This window comes from Giraffa tippelskirchi, chromosome 1, assembly GCF_054371585.1.
Source record: "Giraffa tippelskirchi isolate mGirTip1 chromosome 1, T2T-mGirTip1v1.2.pri, whole genome shotgun sequence".
Taxonomy (NCBI): domain Eukaryota; kingdom Metazoa; phylum Chordata; class Mammalia; order Artiodactyla; family Giraffidae; genus Giraffa; species Giraffa tippelskirchi.
Genome location: NC_137275.1, coordinates 103453588 through 103481146, shown reverse-complemented (window position 1 = coordinate 103481146; position 27559 = coordinate 103453588). Strand labels below are relative to the sequence as shown.

Sequence of the window (27559 nt, the reverse complement as noted above, 5' to 3'; positions counted from 1 at the left end):
CTTTTTGTTGTAGAAAGGGGGACCTCTTCTAAGGCCCAAGAGTAGGCTCTTGTCTGACAGTGAGAAAGGAATTATCTGAGGAGGCACATGTGCTGACAAAGCAAGAGATTTTATTGGTAAAGGGGCGCCTGGGTGGAGAGCAGTACTGTAAGGAAACCCAGGAGAACTGCTCTGCCCCATGGCTCACAGTCTTGGGACCTATGGTGATGAGATTAGTTTCCGGGTTGTCTCTGGCCAGTCATTCTGACTCAGGTCCTTCCTGTTGGTCCAGGCATTGCTCAGTCAAGATGGATTCCAGCGAGGAGGATTCTGGGAAGTTGGTAGGACATAGGGATTGGTGTCTCCTTTGGAGCTTTCCCAAATTCTTCTGGTTGGTGGTGGCTTGTTAGTTTCATGTTCTTTACCAGGACCTCCTGTCATAAAATAAATCATGAGATGGTTACTGTGGTGCCTGGCCAGGGTGAGCGGTTTCAGTTGGTGTTTCCCCCTAACATTTTCACTGAGCTAGACAGGGCTTCCTCTTGCTTGGTCTGAATTAAAGAAAGTTAGAATATATATGAATCAGTTTTAGATTATCTGCCATATGAATGATGCACGCTCACCTTCTCTCCTGAGTAATCAGGATTTGGCAGTGCAACTTTGTCTCCATTTGTTCTTGCCTCTTGTTTAAATTAAATGACACTTTGTATTTATCATGAGAGATAGGATATGTGTTTCTTAAATAGTTATATTTTTAAAGGATGATTGGGTGGAAAATAATAGTGATAGATGACTAGGCTAATGCAAATGAAATGAATGGATGATTTAGAATCTATTATTTTTGAAAAATAATTATAAAGCCATAGATTACTTTGAAATATGTAAAATGTGCCAGAAATTTTTAATAAAATTTAATTTCTTAACTTCTTTTACCTATGAAACAAAGGTCATCTTAAGTGACTTTTCACAGACTTTTATGAAATTTTTAAGTTGTCTGAGTTTGATTCTACCTCTGCACATGTCTCAACTGCAGCCTCAGGACCGACTCTAAGAATAAATGCCCGTGAGAAGAGAAATGTAGTCCTTTGATGCACACTTAAAAAAAACTTGAAATATATTTGATATACGCTATTATGTTGGTTTCAGATGTACTGCATAGTGATTGCAATTTGCATATGTTATGAAATAATCACCACAGTAAGCCTAGTAACCACTTTGATCCACAGTTAAGGGGTAAGACTTAAAATAGTATCTTCCCAGGGATGCTCTAATTTAAATTTTGACTCTTTTAAGACTGAGAAGAATGACTCAAATTATGGACTGTGGAGCAGCTCAGTGGGGATGATATGTAAAGAGAAGTGAAGTTCAAGGGCCATTCAGTTACACCACACCAGTCTCCCTAGGGGCAGTTTCCCTAAGACTAACATTAGACAGTATTTCTGACACTTAACACCTTTCTGAAATTTTAGACATTGTCTTTAGACTTCTCACAACTACTGGAGAGGCTAAAAGGGGAAAAACATTTTATTCTTCTTTAGTGGAAGAACAGATAGAAGGAAGATACAACAGCCAATAACAGGTAACTTATAAACAGCATTGTATTTGTTTCTGTTTTTCTTTTTTTAAAATCTGTGATGTCTCGTGAAGATGGAAAGTGATACATAAGTGATAAGAACTTCCTATGTGATGTAATCAAACATGTGGGATGCAATATCTGCCATTAGTCACAGTCTTCCACTTTTTCCCTTTGGACTTCTGTTTGCCTGGATAAAGAAAGAAAGTATCCTTAGCATTGACATCAGGATGTTAATTTAAAAAAAAGAGCCTGCTAAATCCTCATTTAAAGAAAGAAGGACTTGCTGTGAACAGTGAAAGCCTGGCTCTCTCAGCATGTTACCCGAGGACTCGTTCAGTATGTTCAGTGTGTTCAAACGGTTATGTTCTATTCAAGGATCTGGGGATTCTTTTCCATTTAGGGTCAGTCCGGCTTCGTGGTGGCAAAAGCGCCTTTGAAGGCACAGTAGGAGTGTATGAGAATGGAGCCTGGGGCGTCGTTTGTAGCAGCCACTGGGACGACGCTGATGCTTCAGCTGTTTGTCACCAGCTGCAGCTGGGGTGAGTTTGTTCATCCTTGACCGAATCTGTCTGCTGATACCTGAAGGGAGTGCTGGCCTCCCGCTGTTACCTTGGAGAGGTTACCTCCTCCTTCTCCTTCTCTCACGTTCCTCACTCACTTCTCTCAGGAGACTTTTAAAGAAAGGGTCCCCAATGGAAGGAGTGAGTTCCTTTACATACAAATGCATTTCACTTGTTACTACCCCTGCTGACTAGGAAATGCCTGCCAGAGACGCTCAGAGGGCTCAAACAAACCAAGTGCACACCAGGACCCAGGGACCCCACAGAGACTGAGGCAGAACTATGTTTGAGCCTCACTTGTGGAGGTGAGGGTCAGCAGTGGCCTGCCGCTGGGGCAGGGGCTCTGGGTGTAGCAGACCTGGCTATGGCATAAGCCCTTTTGGAGGAGGTCGGCATTAACCCCACCATAGAGCTGCCAGAACTTACACAGGACTGGGAAATAGACTCTGGGAGGGCACAAACAGAACCTTGTGTGCACCAGGACCCAGGAGAAAGGAGCAGTGACCTCACAAGAGACTGACCCAGACTTGCCGGGGAGTGTCCAGGAGTCTCCAGCGGAGGCATGGGTCGGTGGTGGCCTGCTGCAGGGCTGGGGGCACTGAGTGTAGCAGTGCATGCACGGGACCTTTTGAAGGTCACCATTATCTTCATTACCTCCACGATAGTTTGGCCTCAGGTAAACAGCAAGGAGGGAACACAGCCCCGCCCATCAACAGAAAATTGGATTAAAGATTTACTGAGCATGGCCCCGCCCATCAGAACAAGACCCAGTTTCCCCCTCAGTCAGTCTCTCCCATCAGGAAGCTTCCATAACCTCTTGTCCTTCTCCATCAGAGGGCAGACAGACTGAAAACCACAATCACAGAAAACTAACCAATCTGATCACATGGACCACAGTCTTGTCTAATTCATTGAAACTATGAGTCATGCCGTGTAGGGCCACTCAAGACAGATAGGTCATGGTGGAGAGTTCTGACAAAACGTGGTCCACTGGAGAAGGGAGTGGCAAACCACTTCAGTATTTTTGCCTTGAGAACCCCATGAACAATATGAAAAGGCCAAAAATATGACACTGAAAGATGAACTCCCCAGGTGCTCAATATACTACTGGAGATCAGTGGGGAAATAACTCCAGAGAGAATGAAGAGATGGAGCCAAAGCAACAACACCACCCAGTTGTGGATGTGACTGGTGATGGAAGTAAAGTCTGATGCTGTAAAGAGCAATATTGCAAAGGAACCTGGAATGTTAGGTCCATGAATCAAGGCAAATTTTAAGTGTTCAAACAGGAGATGGCAAGAGTGAACGTCGACATTCTAGGAATCAGCGAACTAAAATGGACTGGAATGGGTGAATTTAACTCAGATGACCATTATATCTACTACTGTGGACAAGAATCCCTTAGAAGAAACGGAGTAGCCCTCATAGTCAACAAAAGAGTCCAAAATGCAGTACTTGGATGCAATCTCAAAAACGACAGAATGATCTCTGTTCATTTCCAAGGCAAACCATTCAATATCACAGTAATCCAAGTCTATGCCCTGACCAGTAATGCTGAAGAAGCTGAAGTTGAATGATTCTGTGAAGCCCTACAAGACCTTTTAGACCTAACACCCAAAGAAGATGTCCTTTTCATTATAGGGGACTGGAATGCAAAAGTAGGGAGTCGAGAAATACCTGGAGTAACAGGCAAATTTGACCTTGGAGTACAGAATGAAGCAGGCCAAAGGCTAATAGACTTGTGCCAAGAGAATGCACTGGTCATAGCAAACACCCTCTTCCAACAACATGAGAGAAGACTACACATGGACATCACCAGATGGTCAACACTGAAATCAGATTGATTATATTCTCTGCAGCCAAAGATGGAGAAGCTCTATACAGTCAGCAAAAACAAAACCGGCAGCTGACTATGGCTCAGACCATGAACTCCTTATTCAGAGTCAGACTTAAATTGAAGAAAGTAGGGAAAACCACTAGACCATTCAGGTATGACCTAAATCAAATCCTGTACGATTATACACTGGAAGTGAGAAATAGATTGAAGGGATTAGATCTGTAGACAGAGTGCCTGAAGAACTGTGGATGGAGGTTCGTGACATTGTACAGGAGGCAGTGATCAAGACCATCCACAAGGAAAAGAAATGTAAAAAGGCAAAATGGTTATCTGAGGAGGCCTTACAAGTAGCTGTGAATAGAAGAGAAGCAAAAGGCAAAGGAGAAAAGGAAAGATATACCCATTTGAATGCAGAGTTTCAAAGAATAGCAAGAGCGACAAGAAAGCCTTTCTCAGTGAACAGTGCAAAGAAATAAGGAGAACAATAGAATGGGAAAGCCTAGAGATCTCTTCAAAAAAATTAGAGATACCAAGGGAACATTTCATGCAAAGATGGGCTCAATAAAGGACATAAATGGTATGGATCTAACAGAAGCAGAAGATGTTAAGAAGACATGGCAAGAATACACTGAAGAACTATACAAAAAAGATCTTCATGACCCAGATAATCACGATGGTGTGATCACTCACCTAGAGCCAGACATCCTGGAATGCAAAGTCAAGTGGGCCTTAGGAAGCATCACTACGAACAAAGTTAGTGGAGGTGATGGAATTCCAGTTGAGCTATTTCAAATCCTGAAAGATGATGCTGTGAAATTGCTGCATTCAATATGCCAGCAAATTTGAAAATCTCAGCAGTGGCCACAAGACTGGAAAAGGTTAGTTTTTATTCCACTCCCAAAGAAAGGCAATGCCAACGAATGCTCAAAGTACCGCACAGTTGCACTCATCTCACATGCTAGTAAAGTAATGCTCAAAATTCTCCAAGCCGCGCTTCAACCGTGAACTTCCAGATGTTCAGGCTGGATTTAACAAAGGCAGCAGAACCAGAGATCAAATTGCCAACATCCATTGGATCATCGAAAAAGCAAGAGAGTTCCGGAAAAACATCTGCTTTATTGATTATGCCAAAGCCATTGACTGTGAGGATCACAATCAACTGTGGAAAACTCTGAAAGAGATGGAAATACCAGACCACCTGACCTGCCTCTTGAGAAACCTGTATGCAGATCAGGAAGCAACAGTTAGAACTGGACCTGGAACAACAGACTGGTTCCAAATATGGAAAGGCGTACATCAAGGCTGTATATTGTCACCTCTGCTTATATGCAGAGTACATCATGAGAAATGCTAGGCTGGATCACGCACAAGCTGGAATCAAGATTGCCGGGAGAAATATCAGTAACCTCAGATACGCAGATGACACGACCCTTATGGCAGAAAGTGAAGAACTAAAGAGCCTCTTAATGAAAGTGAAAGAGGAAAGCGAAAAAGCTGTTTTAAAACTCAACATTCAGAAAACTAAGATCATGGCATCTGGTCCCATCACTTCATGGCAAATAGATGGGGAAACAGTGGAAACAGTGGCTGACTTCATTTTTTCGGTCTCCAAAATCACTGCAGATGGCGACTGCAGCCATGAAATTAAAAGATGCTTCCTCTTTGGAAGAAAACTTATGACCAATATAGACAGCATGTTAAAAAGCAGAGACATTACTTTGCCAACAAAGGTCTGTCTCATCAAAGCTGTGGTTTTTCCAGTAGTCATGTATGGATGTAGAGTTGGATTCTAAAGAAAGCTGAATGCCAAAGAATTGATGCTTTTGAACTATGGTGTTGGAGAAGACTCTTGGGAGTCCCTTGGACTGCAAGGAGATCCAACCAGTCCTACCTAAAGAAAATCAGTCCTGAATATTCATTGGAAGGACTGATGCTGAAGCTGAAACTCCAGTACTTTGGCCACCTGATGTGAAGAACTGACTCATTTGAAAAGACTCTGATGCTGGGAAAGATTGAAGGCAGGAGGAGAAGGGGACAACAGAGGATGAGAAGGTTGGTTGGATGGCATCACCGACTCAATGGACATGAGTTTGAGTAAACTCTGGGAGTTGGCGATGCACAGGGAGGCCTGGCGTGCTGTGGTTCGTGGGTTCGCAAAGAGTTTGACAGAACTGAGCAACTGAACTGAACTGAATTGACTAGGAAATGGGCAGAAGCTGAATGGTCCAAAAATAAAAGCATCTTTTGGTCTTTGATCTAACAAATGGATTCTTCAGTGCCAGGAAACAAAGAATTGGGTCCTAAGAGTTTTATTTTCCCAGTAGCCTCTACAGCCTGTGGTTGCTGTCATTCGCTTTTACCTTGAGCCAGCCACAGATTCCCCTGTTGTATGTGTGTGTGTAGGAGGTGAAGTTCATTTGTAGTTTCATCCCATGCTGAGTAAGGTGTGATATCCTGGGACATAGGTTTCTGCACTGAGGAGATTCTGTAAGAGATGGCAATTTCCCTCAGCCCAGCAGCACCTGTCATCCTGAGAAGTTGCTGGCCGTTCCTACCACCCTCAGTTCCGTTCAGTTCAGTCACTCAGTCGTGTCCGACTCTTTGCTACTCCATGGACTGCAGCACACTAGGCCTCCCTATCCATCCCCAAATCCCGGAGTTACTCAAACTCATGTCCATTGAGTCAGTGATGCCATCCAACCATCTCATCCTCTCTCACCCTCTTCTCCTCATGCTTTCAGCCTGACCCTAGGCACTCTCCTTAAAATGGACTGGTGTACACTGACTCCCACCATGCCCAGTACCTTTATGCTTTGTCTCAAGGGGTTTCCCAGGAGCAGAAGTTTCCATTTTGGAATTAATGGGTTTTTTTTGTTGTTGTTATTGTTCTGCTTTTCTGTATCATTTATTTTTTCCAAGTATACATGCCCTATATTTTTCTTGACCTTTATGACCAAGGATCTTTAAAAAGCTTGGAAAATATCTTGTTATGAAAAAAATAAAGGTTAAAAGGCCTGAAAGAAAAGCTTTCTATTTGCAAATATTTTAGATTAATAATCAATGAGTGGTAATATCTAATGTGATGACACAAATGAAAAGGTTAGTCAAGTGCAGTCAAATCAGTAAGAATTTTAATTTGCCCGTTTCCTGTCTTCTCACTCGGAAGGTGGGAAATTAGTATTTAGTACAGGCGAACCTTGCAGGCTTAAGTTTTATTCAGACTTTTGATTCTATTAGAGTAGCAAATAGGGTTAATGTAATACTTAATTGATGCTTTCCAACTGTGGTGTTGGAGAATACTCTTGAGAGTCCCTTATACTCAAGGAGATCAAACCAGGCAATCCTAAAGGAAATCAACCCTGAATATTCATTGGAAGGACTGATGCTGAAGCTGAAGCTCCAGTACTTTGGCTACCTGATGTGAAGAGCTGACTGATTGGAAAAGACCCTGATTCTGGGAAAGATGGAAGGCAGAAGGAGAAGGGGATAATGAGATGGTTGGATGGCATCACCGACTCAATGGACATGAATTTGAGCAAGCTACTGGAGATGGTGAAGGAAAGGGAAGCCTGGTGTGCTGCAGTCCTTAAGGTCTCAAAGAATTGGACACGACTGAGCGACTGAACAACAACAACAATACTTAATTAGGCTTCCTTGGTGGCTTATCGGTAAAGAATCCACCTGCCAGTGCAAGAGATGCAAGTTCTATCTCTAGGTCAGGAAGAGCCCCTAGAGAAGGAAGTGGCAACCTGCTCCGGTTGTCTTGCTGGGAAATCCCATGGACAGAGGAACCTGGCGGGCTACAGTAAATGGGATTGCAAAGAGTCAGACACAACTTAGCAACTAAACAACGATTAGTTAAGTTAGTTAACTAAACAATTAGTTAAGTTCAGCTACAACTCACTAATTTTTTACAATGAGGGTTGAAATAAATCAGGATAAAAGCAAGAGGAGAGAGCCTACAAAGAGTTATGGTGTTAGCATGTTAATTACTGATTTTATCCCCAGTGGTTTGTTTGGCAAACAGTCCTTGGCTGGTTGGGCAAGTCACAAAGAATGTTGGCTTGATGCTTTTTCTTTGACAGCCTGAAGGTGTAACAATTTGTAGGTTGATGTCAGTGTCTTCCTTCATGGACCTTTCTACCTGTGCTTTTATTATCCCTGAAAAGCAGGGAAGAATGAAATTTTCTATGAGACTGACATAAGAAAACAAAAATGGTACAAATGAACTTATTTACAAAATAGAAATAGAATTACAGATGTAGAAAACAATCTTATGATTACTAAGGGGGGACAGTAGGGAGGGATAAATTGGGAGATTGGGATTGATATATACACACTACTATATATAAAATAAATAATTAATAAGTACCTATTTTATAGCACAGGGAACTCTACTCAGTGCTCTGTGATGACCTATATGGGAAAATAATCTAAAAAAGAATGGATATATGTATATGCATAGCTGATTCACTTTTTTGTACAGCAGAAAGAATGGATATGTGTATATGCATAACTGATTCACTTTTTTGTACAGCAGATACAACACTGTAAATCAACTATATGCCAATAAAATTTTCTAAAAAATTTTAAAACAAAACAAGCTCTGTAGCGGAGATGTGAATTACAGAGATCCTCTTGATTGATAAGGGACTTCCCTGGTGGCTCAGAGGTTAAAGCGTCTGCCTCCAATGCGGGAGACCTGGGTTCGATCCCTGGGTCGGGAAGATCCCCTGGAGAAGGAAATGGCAAACCACTCCAGTATTCTTGCCTGGAGAATCCCATGGACGAAGGAGCCTGGTAGGCTAGAGTCCACGGGGTCGCAAAGAGTCGGACACGACTGAGCGACTTCCCTCCCTTGATTGATAAAAGAATGTAAACTATCTTTATGCAAACATAAACTTCAGATAAGCTGATCTGATTCCTTCTGTCATCTCTTAGTAGTCCATTAATAAAAAAGAATTTCAAATAAGAGCAGAGCAACCTGGCTTTATTGCTGTCAAGACAGATTCATATTTTAGATACACCCCAAATATTTATTGTTGGGTTAATGGAAGCTGTAGCATGGAGACAGTTCTAGAGATCATCATGTTATTCAGATAAGCATTTAATCTTTTAAAAATTTAATTTAAGCTTTGTACATATTAGAGGTTAAAAGTATGTAGACTAGATGAGTTTTCTCAATTGATTTCAAAAGTTCATTAGCAAATACTATTATATATATATAAATTTTTTAAAAATGGGAATGGATTGCCTCTCTTGATATTACCTTGCTTAGATGTGGCAATAATAATTGTTTTGAAAATGACAGCCTAAAATATTGGAATAGGAAAGAATCTTCAAGCATCCAGACTTCTTTCATGTATCAGAAGGAAGGACTTAGAGACGTGTTAGAGTAATTTGCAGCTGAGTGCAGACTAGAATCCAAGTCCCACTAGATCACATGACAGACACACTTCTTCCATATAACCATCCAGACTCCTGTTTTATGTCTGTAGTATTTGCCCATTTTCTTCTAAAATCAGCTGTAGATAAAGGCACATGCCTAGCATTATTCAAGGTTAATTAGAAAGATTGCCATAGATAATCACCCTGTTCTGATCTAATATTTTGATTTCCTTGAAATTTACATAATCCATTATGTTTGTCTTTTTCTTCCACATCCACCTTTTTTGACTTTTTCAATTTTTTTAAAACCCTTGTGCTTTGATAAAAGTTAGCCTACATTTGATAAACCTAACCTTGAGCATTGTACTTCCAGAGGAAAAGGAGTCGCAAAACAAACCCCGTTTTCTGAACTGGGCCTTATTCCCGTTTATTGGAGCAATGTCCGTTGCAGAGGAGATGAAGAAAATATACTGCTTTGTGAAAAAGACATCTGGCAGGGCAGGGCATGTTCTGAGAAGATGGCAGCTGCTGACCTGTGTAGCTTTTCCCATGGTGAAAAAAAAAAATTTTTATTCCCTCGCTTTACTTTTATTCTGTTTTCAGCATTCCAGATGAAAAACATGTCTTAGTTGAATGTTTTCCTAAGCGTTGAAATACAGACCTGAGTCTGAATCATCATAGTCTATCAACAATCTAATTAGTCTTCAAAGGAATTCATGTAACAGTCGGATTTCCATTTGAACTCAGTTGTTTTTTTTTTTTAATTAAAAAATTTTTTGATTGCACCGAGTCTTGACTGCTGTGCACGGGCTCTCTCTAGTTGCAGTAAGTGGGGGCTACTCTCTAGTTGCAGTGCACGGGCTTCTCATTGATTGAGGTGGCTTTTCTTGCTGTGGAGCACAGGCTCTAGATCATGCAGGCTTTAGTAGATGTGATGCTTGCACCTAACTGCCCCCTAGCATGTGGGATCTTCCTAGACCAGGGTTTGAACTGGTGTCCCCTGCATTGCAAGGCAAACTCTTAACCACTGGACCGCCTGAGAAGCCCTGACCTCACTTCACATATTTTCTGTTTTAATATAATTTGTTTATAGGATTATTATATACTGTATATGAAACACTTATTTGGGTAATGAAAAATTGTGATGGAATCAAGTTAAAAGTCATCTTGAAACCAAATATAAAATACAGAAACTATAATAAAATGTTTTCACTTTATAAAATAGAATAGAATCATAGTTATTAGCGTTATTCTTTGAAGATAGCACATTCCATAAAACAAATCGCTACCTTGGATAAGGGCTCCTATGCATGATGTCCTAGGCATTCAGTTCAGTTCAGTCGCTCAGTCGTGTCTGACTGTTCGCGATCCAATGGACCGCAGCATGCCAGGTTTCCCTGTCCATCACCAACTCCCGGAGTTTACTCAAACTCATCTCCACTGACTCAGTGATGCCATCCAACCATCTCATCCTCTGTTGTCCCCTTCTCGTCCTGCCTTCAGTCTTTCCCAGCATCAGGGTCTTTTCAAATGAGTCAGCTCTTCTCATCAGGTGGCCAAAGGATTGGACCTTCAGCTTCAACATCAGTCCTTCCAATGAACACCCAGGACTGATCTCCTTTAGGAAGGACTGGTTGGATCTCCTTGCAGCCCAAGGGACTCTCAAGAGTCTTCTCCAACACCACAGTTCAAAAGCATCAATTCTTCGGCGCTCAGCTTTCTTTATAGTCCAACTCTCATATCCATACATGACTACTGGATAAACCTTAGCCTTGACGAGATGGACCTTTGTTGGCAAAGTAATGTCGCTATTTTTTAATATGCTGCCTGGGTTGGTCATAACTTTCCTTCCAAGGAGGAAGCATCTTTTAATTTTATGACTGCAGTCACCATCTGCAGCATTGGTGATTAGTATGTGGTTTTGGTATACAGATGTGTGTATGATCATGTGAACGGAAGCAGCGGGAGAAGCTCCCTTTGCTAGTTATTTTTCCTTGTTTGGGATATTCTTTCTAGGCTTTTAGTTTCACAATTGTGGGTGGGTTTTCTGGGGTCTGTGATTGTTTTAACGTGTGACCACAACCTGTGGCTATCACACCTTTTTGGATTTTCTTGGCGATAGTAGCGTGATCAGATGTCCCAGGTCTTAGAATGCCAGCAGACAGCCGAGGGCAATGGTTTCTGATTGAGTACAAGTATCAGGGAAGGAATTGACACACTCCCTCTGCAAAACATAGGAAGATCCAAGCTAGGGTCATTCCTGTGAACTGACTGGAAGAACCAATGGAAATGGTGCAAGATATCACACAAGTGTGTGCTTGGAGAGCTACAGTCCTTTTGTGGATGCAAGGTGCATTCTAAGTCTTTATGTCTTGTAAGTTTTTCCTTTTCTTCCTTTGCCTCTCCACCTCTTGGTAATCCTACTTGTGGCAAACACATGTTTACACATTGCTACATCAGGGATGCTGTGCATCGGGCTCAACAGTGCACTGCTTTTTGTAGACATTGCTTGTATTCTGTGTTCAACTGAACTGATAAAGTATGTTAACATTTTTCAAGTAGTGAAGTAAGTAAATTTTTGAAAACAATCCTTTTTTTTTTCAGGGTTTCATAGTACTTTATTTTATTTTTAATTTGATTTACAGTGTTGTGCCAGTCTCTGGTGTACAGCAAAATGACTCAGTTATACACACATACAGTTTGTAGTACTCTAAAAGCCTGCATTTAATTCTAACAACAATGGGAAGTCAGTATATTTTTTTCAGGCTCTCTGTCTACTCTTTTTTTAAAAAAGCTCTCCATTCTCTATAATCTATCCACTTGTTTATGCTCTGGCTGCAAAGATAAATTTAAGGTTGATGTAAGCATATATAACATATCGAAGGTTGAGATAAATTAGAAGTGAGAATGAAAAAATATGCTTTTATGGTAAATTAAATGAGAATATGAAAACAAATAGCTCAAATCAGCAAACACTGAGTCTATCTTAAGGCACAGCAGCAGACCTTTAACATTAATACTTTCTTTTAGTTTGGAATTTACATTTAGCATCTTGGCATTTAGTACTTTTCCAACACTTACAAAGTAGAAGATCGTATCTTTGTATTGGACATAGGAAATATCAGTATAAATGAAAATGTCTGGGAGTTTTATTTATCCATAAGTTAAATACCAGTCAACTACTTCACTGAAATTTCTTTCAAGTGATTTTTTTTTTGTGCATGTATTTATTGGGAAGATGTGAGATGGTGACTAAATTTTGTCTTTGAGCTTCTCTATATTTTCACAAATACTTACACAACCAGTGTAAAAACTACATTTAAAAATAAAGCACAACGTTTAAAAAAATGTAAGGTAATTATGCCATAATGTTTCTAGGTTGTAGATAATTTTAAATTTCCTTTTAATTTTTTTTTTTTTTTTCTGTTTTCTCCAAGCTTACTATGGAGGTGGGGAGAGGAGAAGCAGAGAAGGATATAATAGTTTAAGAAATTTATGCTGTTTCTATTGGTTTGTTTCTATATTTTCCAAGCTTCTTAAAAGAAAAACATAGTAACATGTAAATTTAGGTTTCTTGTCATAATTCAGCAGTCATTAATTATAAGAAGCTGCTATATACTGTTGAGAACAGTTATGTTTATTAAACCTACCTTTATCCTTTTCCAAATTACAAGTGCTAGTTGACTTATGTAAGAAAACTGTGTTACAAATATCAGAGTATGAGTATATGTACATGTTTGCTAATCTAAATCCCTTCTCTGGTGTGATATTTGAATATAAATATGAATGTCCAAGTACCATTTATTGATAGCTGCTTATACTGTGGAGGAATTAGAAGCATATTTCATGTGGATAAATGATGAGTATTTGGCAAAAGATAACACTAAATTTCCTAATAGGGACCCAGCCTGTTCTGAACCTTTGACCATCTCACATTCTTTATTCCAGAAAAATTAGAGGGCCGTTCTGTTTCCCAAACACATACAGCTTTGTGTTTCTATGCTTGTGTTCATTCGGTTCATTTTGTCTGAAGTGCACATCCCCCATGTAGAACTTATGAAGTCCCATCCATCATCTTGGCCCTCTCAGCTACAGCTCCTTTAGAAGAGATTCCCTAATTTCCTCCGGGGGTGGGCGAGCACCTTTTGCATCTGAACCCCTGCAGGGCCTTCTCAATGGTCTCCCATCTGTACTCATGTTGTCCATATCCCGAGGCAATATACTTCTTAAGGGTAGCATTTGTGCAGTGCCTCTCTGCCTAACAGCTGTTTAAGAAACAGAATTGAAGGAGTGGATATCAATAGTTATTTTTCGTTGTTTGGGATATTCTTTCTAGGCTTTTAGTCATCGTTTGCCAATCCAGTCAGTCAACAAATATTTATTACATGCCTTCTACATAGCTGGGTATCTGAAGTACTTGAGTGAAAGGGAAAGGCGTTCCCTGTGTCCTCAATTCTAGACTAAGAAAAAGAGAGAAAAATTAAAAAACTGATGAAGCTAGATAAGGGCATTGTAGACTATAATAAGGAATTTGCATGGGGAAGCCTCTGGTATTCTTCACAGAGAATGAATTGATTCATACACAAATGATGAACTGATTCATACACAAATGAATCTTCAATATTGTTTTTTGAAGGTACTGGCTGTGATGTCCACCAGCTTCTTATAATGTGATAATGTTAACTTTGACTTGATCTCTACAAATGTAAAAATATTTCTATGCTGAAAGCAAGTATGTCATAGATATAAGTGCCATTCTTAATAATTACATGTTGGTAATTCTCAAGTTACTGTAAATAAAAAATCAATGCTATCCCCCACAATACCATAAAAATCAAATGGATTTCCAATAACTGCAGTTTTGAGTGTGTCTTTTCTGGTTTCTGAGGTCCTCGGGAAAAAGTGAATTTAGACTGCTTCCTCTTGACAGCTATTTGTATGAATGTAATTCAAGTTGGAGGATTTTAATCAGTTGAGATTATCATAAAATATATTAGACATGCGTGGGTATGTCCATATTGCTGAAGTGGCTTATTAAATATAACTTTATGATTGAGAATGGCAAAGAAATAGAATATACCTGATCTTCTATAGCTCAGTATGAATGTGTAGGTTTAATTTGTTGTTAATTTCATATTGCAGGCCCTGCGTTCCCCATCCTGCGCCTTGCTGGGGGGAGCAGTGTGCGTGAGGGCCGAGTGGAGGTCTACCATGCCGGTCAGTGGGGGACAGTCTGTGACGACCAGTGGGATGATGCAGATGCAGAAGTGGTCTGCAGGCAGCTGGGTCTGAGGTTGGTTCTTCTTCTTTTGTTTTGCTTACATTTCAAGTTTATTACTTCCATACCCAAAGATAGGTGTGTTTAAATTGCACATTTCTTTGAACAAGTAGAAAAAGCCACCTTTTTGATCATTGTATTTGGCGGTAGTCTCCTTGAAGAGAATGTCTATGTACCTATAGATCTAACCTGTTTGTATCTGAATTCAACTGATTTTGTATCCTTAAGAACCTTAAGCCTTTTACCACTTTTTATCAGGAGCCTTTATAGGACTCCCAGGTAGTAACTAGCACGGTCAACTGCAGTAACTTACCAAAGTCATATGATGAAACTAGTTGTGAGGCTTTAACTGAAGTTCAACTTCTTTCCCCCAAATATCGTCTAAACTTTTGCCCTTTGCTCCTTATTTGTTAGGTATGTGCTTAGAACAAAGAATGTTTATTAATGTTCAAAGGAAATAATTCCTATGCAGGATATGGCAATGAAGCTTGTGGAATAAAGACAGAAAACCAATATTATATGTTGCTTTAGTTATGGTTACTTTGGAATAGTATGGTATAATTGTGTATCCTCTGATCCTTGTCTTTAGTGATTTTGAACATTGGTATAGCAGGCCTAAAAGTTTCTCTGAAATTATACTGGCAGATCTTCTGAAGTTGATATTTTACTTTAAATTGGAAAAAAATTATTTAGCATGTTGTGGCAGGTAGGGGTGGGTTGATGTGGAGACCTCTCAAAATTAAGTCTTCTCAGTTCTTGTTTCACTTTGTCCAGTTAAGCATAGTCTTTGACACTGGAGCATGATTTTTGAACCTTGAACCGTAATTTTTTTGCAATTGTTTTTGCAACTGACCCCTCCCCTCCCACTTTTTCAAAACTGTAGGTTAATATTAAAGTATTTTAAAACAAAATAAAGGTGTTTCAACATTTTACCTCTAAATACTTCAGTGTATACTTCACCTTTTAAAAATAAGAACATTGTCCTACATAGCCAAATTATCATCACAACTAATGTCAGTGGTAATCATTCTTACATTGTTTAATATCCTGTAATATTCAGATTTCCATAGGTGTTCCCACCATGTCCTTGACGGATGGTTTCTCTGTAGCAGAATTTAGGCCAGGGCCTTGTGGTGCATCTGGACGTTATACCCCCAAAGTCTTTTAATCCAGAACAGTTTCTTGTTTTTCCTAACACTGACTTGTTGCAGAGACCAAAGACCACACCAGTTGGTTTGTAGAATATCCTCCCTTCTGAATTTGTCTCATTCTGGTTCTTGTAACTTCTGAAATGGGAGGCTAGATCCAAAAGTTTGATTAGATAAACATCACTCAAGTATTTGCTTCCCAGGTGGCGCTACTGGTAAAGAACCCACTTGCTAATGCAGGATACTCAAGAGACCTGGGTTCGATCCCTGGGTTGGGAAGATCCCCTGGAGGAGGAAATGATAACCCACTCCAGTATTCTTGCCTGGAGAATTCCATAGACAGTGGAGCCTGGCGGGCTATAGTCTGTGGGGTCTCAAAGAGTTGAATACCACTGAGCAACTAACACTTTCACTTTCATAGTTTTAAAAGTGAGTCTAAAAATTCATGTTGTAATGTAGAGTTCTTTCTTGAGAGCCAAGATTTTTTTTTTTCACTTACATAAACAGTTCTCAAACAAAGACTGTGTTGACAAACAATAGTCTACTGCATGGAAAGAATGTAGAGATAGAATCACAAGGAAGACTGTATTAATGTTGAACATATGTATGGGTTGAGTAAAGTGTTTACATCTTTCTCAAGCATTTGCTCGCTGCCATCTTTTGTATGAGGAGATTTGTGTTTGGAGAAGTGATGAAAAGGAAAAATATCTTCAAATATTCAAGACAGCAAAGATCTTCCACAAGCCTGTGTAATAACCAACAATCTAGCTTGGTGGAGATTTTTTTTTTATTATTAAGTACCCTAGGATCTGAGCTGATGCTGTTCTTTTGCTTTGTTTTTCTTTACTTTGATTTTCTACTTCTCTCATAACCTTGCAGTACAGCAGTATTCTGCAAGTGCTCTTCCCCTAGAATTTGTTTTGCTCACTTAAAGGCACAGTACTTTCAGATGCAATAATTTTTAATGTTGCATGTTTCATCTCAGTGGTACTTGCTTTGTTGAATTCCCAAAGGGAAACTATATCATGCCTCCCTGGAGTGCTGGTTACAATTTCTTTGTGAGATGCTGTCTTTGTTGACCCTCATCTTTTAATGGTGGCTGTAGATTTTGGTAGCTGGCAAGCGTCCTAAAACACAAAAGGAATAACTGTACTTAAGATATTTAAATTTGATTAATCCAGAACTCAGAGAAACATGAGGATTAGGAAAGGAAGAAGCCAAGTGTTAGAAAATTGAACTTGAGAATGCATACATATGCAGTGAAGTTTCAGATAGAGACATTTTAATTGGAGTTCCTTTTGTGCACTTAACATTAAAGCATTTCCTATGTCTTTCAGAACTCTTAAAAGCATAGCTGCTCATGGAACTGTGACATCATATTTTATTTTGTGGATATGCCATAATTTACATAAGAATTTTAAATTTTTGAGCGCTGTTTTCTTCTTAGGTTTTTTTTTTGGCTATAAAATTATCTTAAAGAAAGAACCATATTATTCCGTGGTCAAAATAAAAATTCTTCTCATGCTCTTTTTAAATATTTATTTGTTCTCTTATTTTATTGTTTATTAATTTTTAAAATACTTTATAAACATTATTAGTATGTCCAATTATTGAGCAGAAAGGAGGCCTTATTTAACAGATGAGAAAGTTAGGCTCTCTGAGATTACTCAAAGTCCCCAAATTATACTGTGAATGAAGACTGGAATCTTGAGATTTGTGGCTCCCAAGGTAGGATTTTTCATTTCATGTTACACTGTTTGCAAAATAGGCAGGTATTAATAAGAATAAATATGAATACAAGCTGAAAGAAATAGGGAAGTCAAGGGAGAAAAGTTTATTGTAGGAGGAAATTGATGATGAGCATGTTTTAGACAGACTATATATTAATGTGCCACAGACACATCACTGAAAATGCCCCAAGAGACTGAAAGAAAGTAAAGTGTTTCAGAGTCTGCTCTAAAGCCAGACAAATTTTACTATCTAATGCTGGGCAAATTGTTTAACTTCTGCAACTCAGTTTCCTCATCTGTAAACAGTGGGTAATAACATCATGGGGTTGTAGGGAGGATTGAAAAAGTTAATACATTTGAAGCTGTTAGACCAGTGTCTGGGATACAGTAATCATTCAGTATACTTCAAAATATCATTATTGGAGATAGAGGGGATTGTTTTCCAGAAAGAAATATGGACTATTGACCAGTAAAAATGAGTTTTTCATCCAAATGTTATGTGTCACAAAATGATATTTGCTGTCAAAGAACCAATCTTTTATAACCTAGCAAGTAATTCTTTTTACACAATAGAATTGCCTAACTCCATTCTGTGTCTAGTCAAAGTAGTAGCTAAATCCAGGGATTGAGTTAGTCAGGTGGTATTTTTTATTTGCTCTTTTTCTATGAAAAACAGACAAATTTTATATGAATACAATCAGATTAGCTAAATAGGTTTAGGAATGTTTTGGATACGGATCAGACATAGGATCAGTTCGGTGTCTATTGGGGATTGCTGCTGTGTAGGTCAAACAGCTTTGCATAAAATAACCTAATAAATCGATGCATTATATCAGAAAACCCCTATTCCACAAATTTATTCTGTGGTCAGATGGTGAGAAAGTAGTAAAACTGGGACTGTTACTACAAATGAACTGCCAGGGCTGATGTGGACATACTTTTCATAATGGAAGGGAAGAGAACACACAACTTTATCAAATTTACATAGTACTTATTAGCCTTTAACAAACCATGAGTCTCATGTTGCTTTCCCTGGTATTAGACAATGTCTTAAACGGCAGAGTCATCCATTTCTTTGGTATTCCCCTGAAAGCTAATACAGTCCAGGACACCAGGAAATAGGCTGAAGGACTGTGTGAATTTATAAATATCATCTTAATTTTTAATGAACTCCAAAATTAGCTGGGAAACCTAGTTTGTTTTACATCATGATTTCTTCGTGTTTTTTTTGTTTTGTTTGGTTCTTGAATTTATTGCATTAATTTTTCTGATTAGTTTATTTTAATTAAACATTTTTGTGATCATTAAAATAATGGTTGTAAACAATGGAAAATATGGAGATGCATAAGGAAGAAAATAAAACACCCAAATGATGTTTTAAGGCTGCATTATAACATAGGTGATTTTCCCCAGAGTCACTATCCGGGGCTTCTGATCTCCCATCTAGTGTTCTCCCTTAAGGAAGGAACACAGTTTAGAGGCTGTTAATCAGGGCTTTTGCTTTTTCCTAGAACCTCTACCACATCTTTGACATATTTGAAATGCAATGTATTTCAGTTACTCTGTCCAGCCTGTCTCAAGTCACTCCCAAGTAATGAGTATTTTAGGTTTGTTATTTTTTTCTTGGGAATAGAAAGCCTTTAGTTTTTAATCTTTTAGCCTAGATTTTTAGTGCAAAGGATTTTAAGGATATGTAAAAATGCATTCTAACTGTTTTAATTTGATCACTGTAAGTTGAGCATCTTACAATATGCTCAGTGGCCATGGGTATTTCTTCTTCTGTAAATAGCTTGTTTGTCTCCATTACCCTATTTTTGATGTTGGTCGTTTTTTCTTTTATTATGATAATAATAAATTATGATTATTTACTTCTAGGAATTTTTTTTTATTTGATTGCTGTTATATTTTACAAATATATCTTTCACCTTCTTTGCCTTTTGATCTGGTTGTGGTGTATTTTGCCATACAATAGTTCAAATTTATGTGTTTGGTTTATTTATTACATAGTTCAAATTTATAAGTTTAACTTTTTTTAGTCTTTGTTTTCTGATTTCTTGGTTTTTCATCTTGCTCAGGAAATTCCCTTATTACCAAGGTTATAAGAACTATGTTATTATTATTTCATTGCATTGTATTAACTTTTTAGTCATCTTGTCTTCCTCTTTCCCTCCTTCCTCCCTTTCTTTCCTTCTTTCTATTTAAATTTTGAAACCATCTGGAGTTTATTTTTTGTTTCTGAGTTTGGGATCAAATTTTATTTTCTCTCATATTGGTCCCTGGTTTTATTTTAGCACCTAGTCTTGCCTCAAGGAATTATACTCACTGAAATTTTCTTTGACAGGTCTTTTTCTTTTCTAGCAATTGTCACCGGGCAGAGACCCAAGAGACGGTCAATCTGCCTTTCTCTAAAACTCTGCTCCTATCTGGCTTCCCCATGGCCTGCATTAGTCATCCTGTCTCTTCTGCTTCTACTCTCCAGCTTTCAGTGTTCTCTAAATCAGTTTCCATATTTGCTTTCATTAATCTCTTTCCTCTAGAGCAAGGGTCAGCAAACATTTTCCGTAAAGGGGCAGATAGTGAATATTTTAGACTTTCCAATTACTCCACTGAGCTTTTGTGTAGTGCAAAAGCAGCCACAGACAATAATTTGGGAATGAGTGTGGCTTTGTTCTGATAAAACCTTATTTCTGGATAGTAAAATTTGAATTACATATATCAAAATTGCATTCCTGTTTTGGTTTTAAATTCTCAAGATAGTTATAATGTAAGGAGAAAAAGGCAACTTAAATAATGGGGAATAGATGCAGTATCGTTGAAAAGCAAACTAAAAATATAAATTCTCTAGTCTAAGAATTAAATGGCTGAAAAAGGCTGAAGATACAATTTCTGAAGTCATTTATCATTTTGACAGGCAATCATGATCTTCTTCACTGAAATCTGGGGTTCTAGAGAATATGGTGTCACTTTGAATTGTGAGAGAAGTAAATTTAGTCAAATAAATTTGAGTGAAGAGATGTTTGACCATGAGTAACAGAGAACTGAAAATAACCATGGCTTAAACAAGACATGAGAAATGCCAGGCTGGATGAGTTACAAGCTGGAATCAAAACAGTCAGGAGAAACATCAACAACCTCAGATATGCTGATAATACCACTCTAATGGCAGAAAGCAAAGAGGAATTAAAGAGCCTCTTGATGAGGGCAAAGGAGGAGAGTGAAAGAGCTGGCTTAAAACTAAATATTAAAAAAGCTAAGATGATGGCATCCAGCCCCATTCCTTCATGGCAAAGAGAGGGGGAAAAGGTGGAAGCAGTGGCAGATCTCTTCTTCATGGGCTCCAAAATCACTGTGGACGGTGACTGCAGCCATGAAATCAGTAGATATTTGCTTCTTGGCAGGGAAGCTGTGACAAACCTAGACCATGTGTTAAAAAGCAGAGACATTACTCTGCCGACAAAGGTCCGTATCGTCAAGGATATGGTCTTGCCAGTGGTCATGTCCGGTTGTGAGAACTGGACTGTAAAGAAGGCGGAGCACCGAAGAATCGATGCCTTCAAACTGTGGTGCTGGAGAAGACTCCTAAAAGTCACTTGGACAGCAAGGAGATCAAACCAGTCAATCTTAAGGGAAATCGACACTGAATATTTGTTGGCAGGACTGATGCTGCAGCTGAAACTCCAGTCTTTTGGTCATCTGATGTGAACAGCTGACTCACTGGAAAAATCCCTGATGCTGGTAAAGATTGAGGGCAGAAGGAGAAGAGGTCATCAGAGGATGAGATGGCTGTCCAGAATCATTGATGCAATGGACATGAACTTGGGCACACTTTGGGAGATGGTGAGGGACAAGAAGGCCTGGTGTGCTGCAGTCCATGGGGTTGCAAAGGGTCAGATGTGACCGCGTGGCTGAACAACAACAACAAAGACAAGAGTCTATTTCTCTCTCTGGAGACCGGAGAGAGTTAATTCAAGGTTGGTACGGTGGTTCCACAGTCATCAGGGCCCCAGACTCTAGCTTGTAGCTCTTTCATTCTTAGTTTGGTACTTTATGGACCAAGATAGATACAGTGGAGTGAATTGATACGGAAAATTATAAATTAATCATAAGTTTACCTTTGCCAGAGGCAAAAGAAGAAACAGGTCAGACTAACCTTCAATCTGACTTATGTTCTTATGTTTGTTCAGTGGCATTGCCAAAGCGTGGAAACAGGCGTATTTTGGGGAAGGGTCTGGCCCAGTAATGTTGGATGAAGTACGCTGCACTGGGAATGAGCTTTCTATTGAGCAGTGTCCAAAGAGTTCCTGGGGAGAGCATAACTGTGACCATGAAGAAGATGCTGGAGTGTCCTGTACCCCTCTAACAGGTAGGAACTTCACCCTGTCAACCTAGCCACTCTTGCCTTCGCCCGTATTTGGGCTTAACTTCCCTTCTCAATTTAGCTGATATTACTAAATGAACTTACAAATAAATCCCCCAAATAAGACATAAAAAGAATATACACTGTATATTATAATGCTATCTCTTTATTTATAGATATTTCTGAATTTTTCAGTTGAAAGCTACACAATCCTATAAAGTAATTAAGAATATATGATCTTGTTGCAATATATAGTACCTAGTAGTCAGAATCAGTGTACAATGCTACATTTAGGATGTTAGATTTTATAATTATACATTTAGTCCATTCATTTATTAGCCTGTCTTGACTCTCAGAATGTGTTTATAGCTGGTAAAACTATTTTGATGGGATTGTTGATTAAAGCACACTATTAAAGAACCAGGTTAACCTTTGCTGTGCTGAATATTCAGACTGTTCCAAATCACAGCATGCTTGTCAAGCTATGTCTTGTGTTGCAAGAAGGACATGTCTGAGTGCAAATGAGTGTATGTGTATGTACTTAAATGTTTGAGGGGAAGAAGAGAGAAATGGATGGGCAAGAGAAGTTGGGTCAACACAAATCTGTTGTTTCTATAGCAAAAAGAGCTTGAAGAAAAAAATTAAGGCTTTAATATTTCTTTAAAAAAGTCAAATGAAATACTTCTGACAGACTGTGAAATGCTGAAGGTCTACTTTTTTATTTACATAGCTCTGTATACACTGTTGTTTTATTAGAATAACCCATTTATACACAAAACAAATAGAAAATTTATACCAGATTGTAAGCCAGAGCACTTCATCTTCTTGAGCCTCCATTTCCTCCTCTTTCAAATGAGGATAGTCTTGTACTGTTGCTGGGATGGTCAAATGAGGTAACAGGTGTAACAATGCTTTGCAAACAGTGAAATTTTACATTAATAATGATTCTGTTGCTAGGAGACCTTAATTTACTTTGAATGATCCCAGAGATTCATGAAAAGTATGACTTTTTCCCAAGATTATTTATATATTTCATTTGGGAAGAGGGACAGTGTTTGGATTATTTTGGATGGAAATGGCCTCTTATACTTTTTGGGGAATGAATTTATTATATTGTGTATCTGCTTAGAAGCTTTTTACAGGATTTTCTGGGAATTAAGTATTCATTTAATTTCAGAAGACTGAAATTTAGATTTGTATTATCGATAAAAGAACACAGGCAAAACATGCACCCTAGTTTTTATTCCCTTCTCCAGGGGATCTTCCCAACTCAGGAATTGAACCTGGGTCTCCTGCATTGCAGGTGGATTCTTTACCATCTGAGCCACCAGGAAATCCTTTATGAATGCCTAAGGAATAGTAATAAATATTTTGACATGATAGATCACTCTTTAACCAGAGTAGCTTTTTCTGTCTTCATATTTCAGTATTTTTTCATTCACAGTTAAATTTTTCAGCTATTTCCAAGTTACTGTGTTTTTATACTTTTTAAATTAAAGTGACAAATATTGCTCATACTTTTAAGGAGATTAAAACCATAAGAAATTTCCCAAGTATTATTTAATCTGAAGAAATCTAAATAGTTACTTTGGAATTATATCAGAGTATATTTTTCTAGTTAGACACAAGAGTAGAAATAAAAGGGAAGTAGTTTGTTAGGACCGATATGTGTTATGACTTTGTTCAAGAACAATCCCGTTAATGATCTCAGATCACTGAGCACAGTTCTATGCTTGTGTGCTTAGTTGCTTCAGCTGTGAATGACTCTTTGCCACCCCATGGACCGTAGTCCTCCAGGCTCTTCGGTTCATGGGAAGAATCCTGGAGTGGGGTGCCATTTTCTTCTCCAGGGTATCTTCCCGATCCAGGGATTGAACTCAGGTCTCCAGCATTGCAGACAGGCTCTTTACTGTCCGAGCTACCAAGGACAATTCTAATAGGAGTTTAAAAAAAGGCCTCGAGAGAGATCTGGGTAGGATGATATTTCTCATGAAATTACAATGTTGCTCTGCCTTTTTCTGATCATTATTTGCTCAGTCTCCGTGTCTTCTTCTTGTCGCAGATGGCGTCATCAGACTTGCAGGTGGTAAAGGCAGCCATGAGCGTCGCCTGGAAGTGTATTACAGGGGACAGTGGGGGACTGTCTGTAATGATGGCTGGACTGATCTTAATACCTATGTGGTTTGCTGACAGCTGGGATTTAAGTAAGATCTATTGATATGAGATAGCTAAATGCCAAGCTATATTTTTAAAAGTCTTATTTTGTCACCCTTGCTTGTAATGTCTATAATACTAACAGTATATATTCTCAATTATTATCTACCTGTCTATTCTACCTACCTTCCTACCCCTCTTATCTACCTATCTATATATGGAAGTTCAGCAATTAAAAAACAATAACATTTCTTTGATGATAAATAACCATATCTTGCTATTTATCTCATTTGCCTTTCCTGCCATGACCCCTCTTCTTGAATAACTGGTTGGAGCCATGGATGACTTCTAAGTCCCGTTTTGTCTATTTAAGTAAGACTGTATGCTGTGAATGATCAGTTTTATTCTGATGCATTGCTACTATTGGATGTTGTTAGTAATAACATCACTGTATTTAAAATTTCAGAGAAGTCCAATGTCAAATTCTTTGGTATTACATTATTTCCTTTCTCATAATGTGATGATAATTACCACTTTTATTTGAGAAAAACAGCTTTCTTGTCATGAGATGACCTTTTGAACTCACCCTTGACCTCATTCTCTTAAAAACTGAGTATCACACTTTGAGCAATATATTTCATGTCACACACATAATGCATTCCAGAGTAAAGACCTAAGTTGCTTGAAGTAATTGCAAATGATGCCTTTGAGCTAATATCTGAATGAAGCCCATGGATGCCCATTCTTTCTTATTTTCCATATTGCTATGTCATACTTGAAGTAATTGTCTCTTGTTTAAAAGAAATAAGCAAAATTATATTATTTCAGCTTGAGATAGAATTAATTGCAAATATTTATTAAAACTTAAAATATGCTTTCATTCAAGCTATGTTTAAACATATATTTTTAAAGTTGTAAAAGTAATATAAAATTTTAGCGATTTGGAAAAAAGAGAAAATAAAAAACTACTCCTAATTTTTCCATTATTAAAACTTGTGTATAACTTTGTAGCAGCTCTAGTAGTAGATATATAATTTTACTATTCACTTTTTTACTTTATATTACTGTAGTCATAATTTTAATAACATAACTGATGATGTTCATACTATAATTTACTGAATATATCAATTAGTTTAAATTTTCCTGTTGTAAATAATGACATCACAAAGGTATAGATGTATGCGATTGACAAATATTTTGAATTTTCATGGGCAGTGCAGTTAATTATAATTATGAGGTCAAGGGCTATGACATGCTAGCCAAATAAATATTGATATTTAATTAATAAGAATTACTTTAAAATGCCGTTTCATCCAAGTAAATCTCTGTTAGTCTGAGAACTGTATCCCATTTTCACAAGTTTAGAAAAATTCAAAAATATTATTGTTTACTGTTCTCGTATTTTTCCTTATTAGTGAAAACAACTGAATAAATGCTGATTTTTTCTCCATTTTTTATTTTATTTTATTGTTTCACAGATACATTCAGTTTTTCTTGCATATACAGAGTATCAGAACTTAATGGTTCTGAAAGTGTTCTCAATATTTGTTAAAATTCTAAATGATTACGTTAGAAGGTAGAATAGGCACCTGCTACATTTACATTTTAGTTTACAGAGGAATTTCTGAAAGAGAATGCACTTTTGGAATGAAAAAGACGGTGAACTCTGGGTTTCTTCATACAAACGAAATCCCAAAGTAAAATGACCTCTTGCTGTCTCTTACATAATCGATATGAATGGATGTAATCCGATTGCTGCATTTTGTGGAAACCTGGTGTAAGTTGAGCGTGATAGCAGTATGGAATTTAGGATAATTACTTTTTTAGCTAAGAATCGATAAGTCAGCAAAATAGAAGTCTTAGAATGACATTGAAAGTTGCATTGTTTTAATTAATTGAAATGTTTATCATGTTAAATAAATTTAATAAGTAAGTGCATAGGAAAAGATTAGGAAAATTCATTTTTCAGAGAGAAAGATCTCTTCATACTCTTAGTACAGAAATAATAAATTGGGATGGAAGTGACTAACATAAAATTTATGAGTTAGAGTTTAATTATTTATATAGACCAATTGAAAGACACTTCAGATATCTTTTAGCCCAGGGATTTCTGGAGGCTTGTTTGGATTTTACAGAACAAAAGAACTAAACTGGGGAGAAGATGAACGAAGGTAGAGATTGACTTATTTGCTAATTTTTGACTTTGTGGATCTTTCCTATTTCTACAGTGTGTGTATATATATATATATATATATATATTATAATATACTTCGGGTTTTTCAGTAAGGCAGTGTTACAAATAAAGTCAATTGAAACACAAATATAATTCATGAAAGTTTAAAAAATCAGATTATGTAACCTTATAAAAAGGTAGAAACACTGTTATTACTCTGATTTTGATGGGTTAAAATCCACGTTTCATCATGGATGGGAATGATGCTTGAGAAATCATTGAACCAATACATACATTTTGTTTTTATTTTTTGTTTACTTGTTTTCTTTGACTGTGCCATGTAGCTTTCAATATCTTAGTTCCACTACCAGGAATTGAACCTGCAACCCTTGGCAGTGAGTGTGGAATCCTAACCACTGCACCTCCAGGAAATTCCTCACATGGTTTATTTTGGAAGACAGGATAGGAAAGGGTCTTAGAGAACTAATGAAATCACATGCACTCAGAAGGCTTTCAGAGGCTGACGCAAGTGTTTTCACTTCCTGGTGCACTGTGTTATTTCCACGGTCAGGAATTTGACATTTATCTGTCTGCATTCTCTCTGGATGGTGGCTTAAATTGTAGACAAAACACAAGAATGGTTGGGGGAATAGGATTAATTATCCACTCGTTACCCATTCAGTCAATCAAACATTGTTAAGATCATCAAAATATGTGATGTAGTGAACACTACTGTTAGAAGTGAGTTCTCAGGATAGGAGAAAGAACAAGTACTTACCCTCTGAAGTCATGATGCTTAATGAAGTTGCTTGTTTTATGTTTTGTGGTTCCTTGAAACAAGAGACAGCAGTTCTGTGCATGATGTTTATTTTATTGCCACAGATATGGCAAACAAGCCTCTGCAAACCACTTTGAAGAGAGCACGGGACCCATATGGTTGGAAGGTGTCAGTTGCTCAGGAAAGGAAGCCAGTTTCCTTCAGTGTTCGCGGAGACCCTGGGGAGGTCATGACTGCAGCCATTGGGAAGATGTTGGCATCTCCTGCTACCCTGGCGGGAATGGATTCAGATTCTCCCTGGGTGAGGTCCTGCCACAGCTCTTGAGTATTCATAATCCAGTAGCCACTGCACATCTAGCCACTGGTCCGGAATGTGAGAGGCTTCTAATCTCTGGCTTTTCAAAAAGTCTATTTCCCCAAATGCTCTAATTTTTAATAATTTGATTTCATATAAAAATAGTCTTTTGAGTCTTTCCACCAATGTCACAAAATTTTACTCCTAGTTTTTCTCTACCTATGAGCCCACGTTTCTCATGTATCTGAAAGATGGAAGAAAGAAACTGCAGTGTCCATTCCCCAACTGATTTTGTCACCTATTCTG

At 38.1% G+C, this 27559-nt stretch overlaps 1 protein-coding gene and 1 long non-coding RNA gene across 2 annotated transcripts in view; one reads left to right on the top strand and one right to left on the bottom strand.

Moving 5' to 3' along the window:
* LOC145504842 (neurotrypsin-like) overlaps positions 1–27437 on the top strand; it is a 41466-nt gene extending 14029 nt beyond the window's left edge. The window contains 6 exon segments of the mRNA XM_081486171.1: positions 1956–2094; positions 9714–9892; positions 14483–14633; positions 21681–21859; positions 23916–24057; positions 27063–27437. Of these exon segments, the coding sequence (XP_081342297.1) occupies positions 1956–2094; positions 9714–9892; positions 14483–14633; positions 21681–21859; positions 23916–24057; positions 27063–27387 (1115 nt within the window). The 3' untranslated portion in view covers positions 27388–27437.
* Positions 91–14024, bottom strand: LOC145505665 (uncharacterized). Its single transcript, XR_014053190.1, has 2 exons — positions 13483–14024; positions 91–413 (listed from the first exon to the last, which is right to left on the bottom strand). It is a non-coding gene; the product is annotated as an uncharacterized LOC145505665 (long non-coding RNA).
* Positions 27438–27559: the final 122 nt, after the last annotated feature.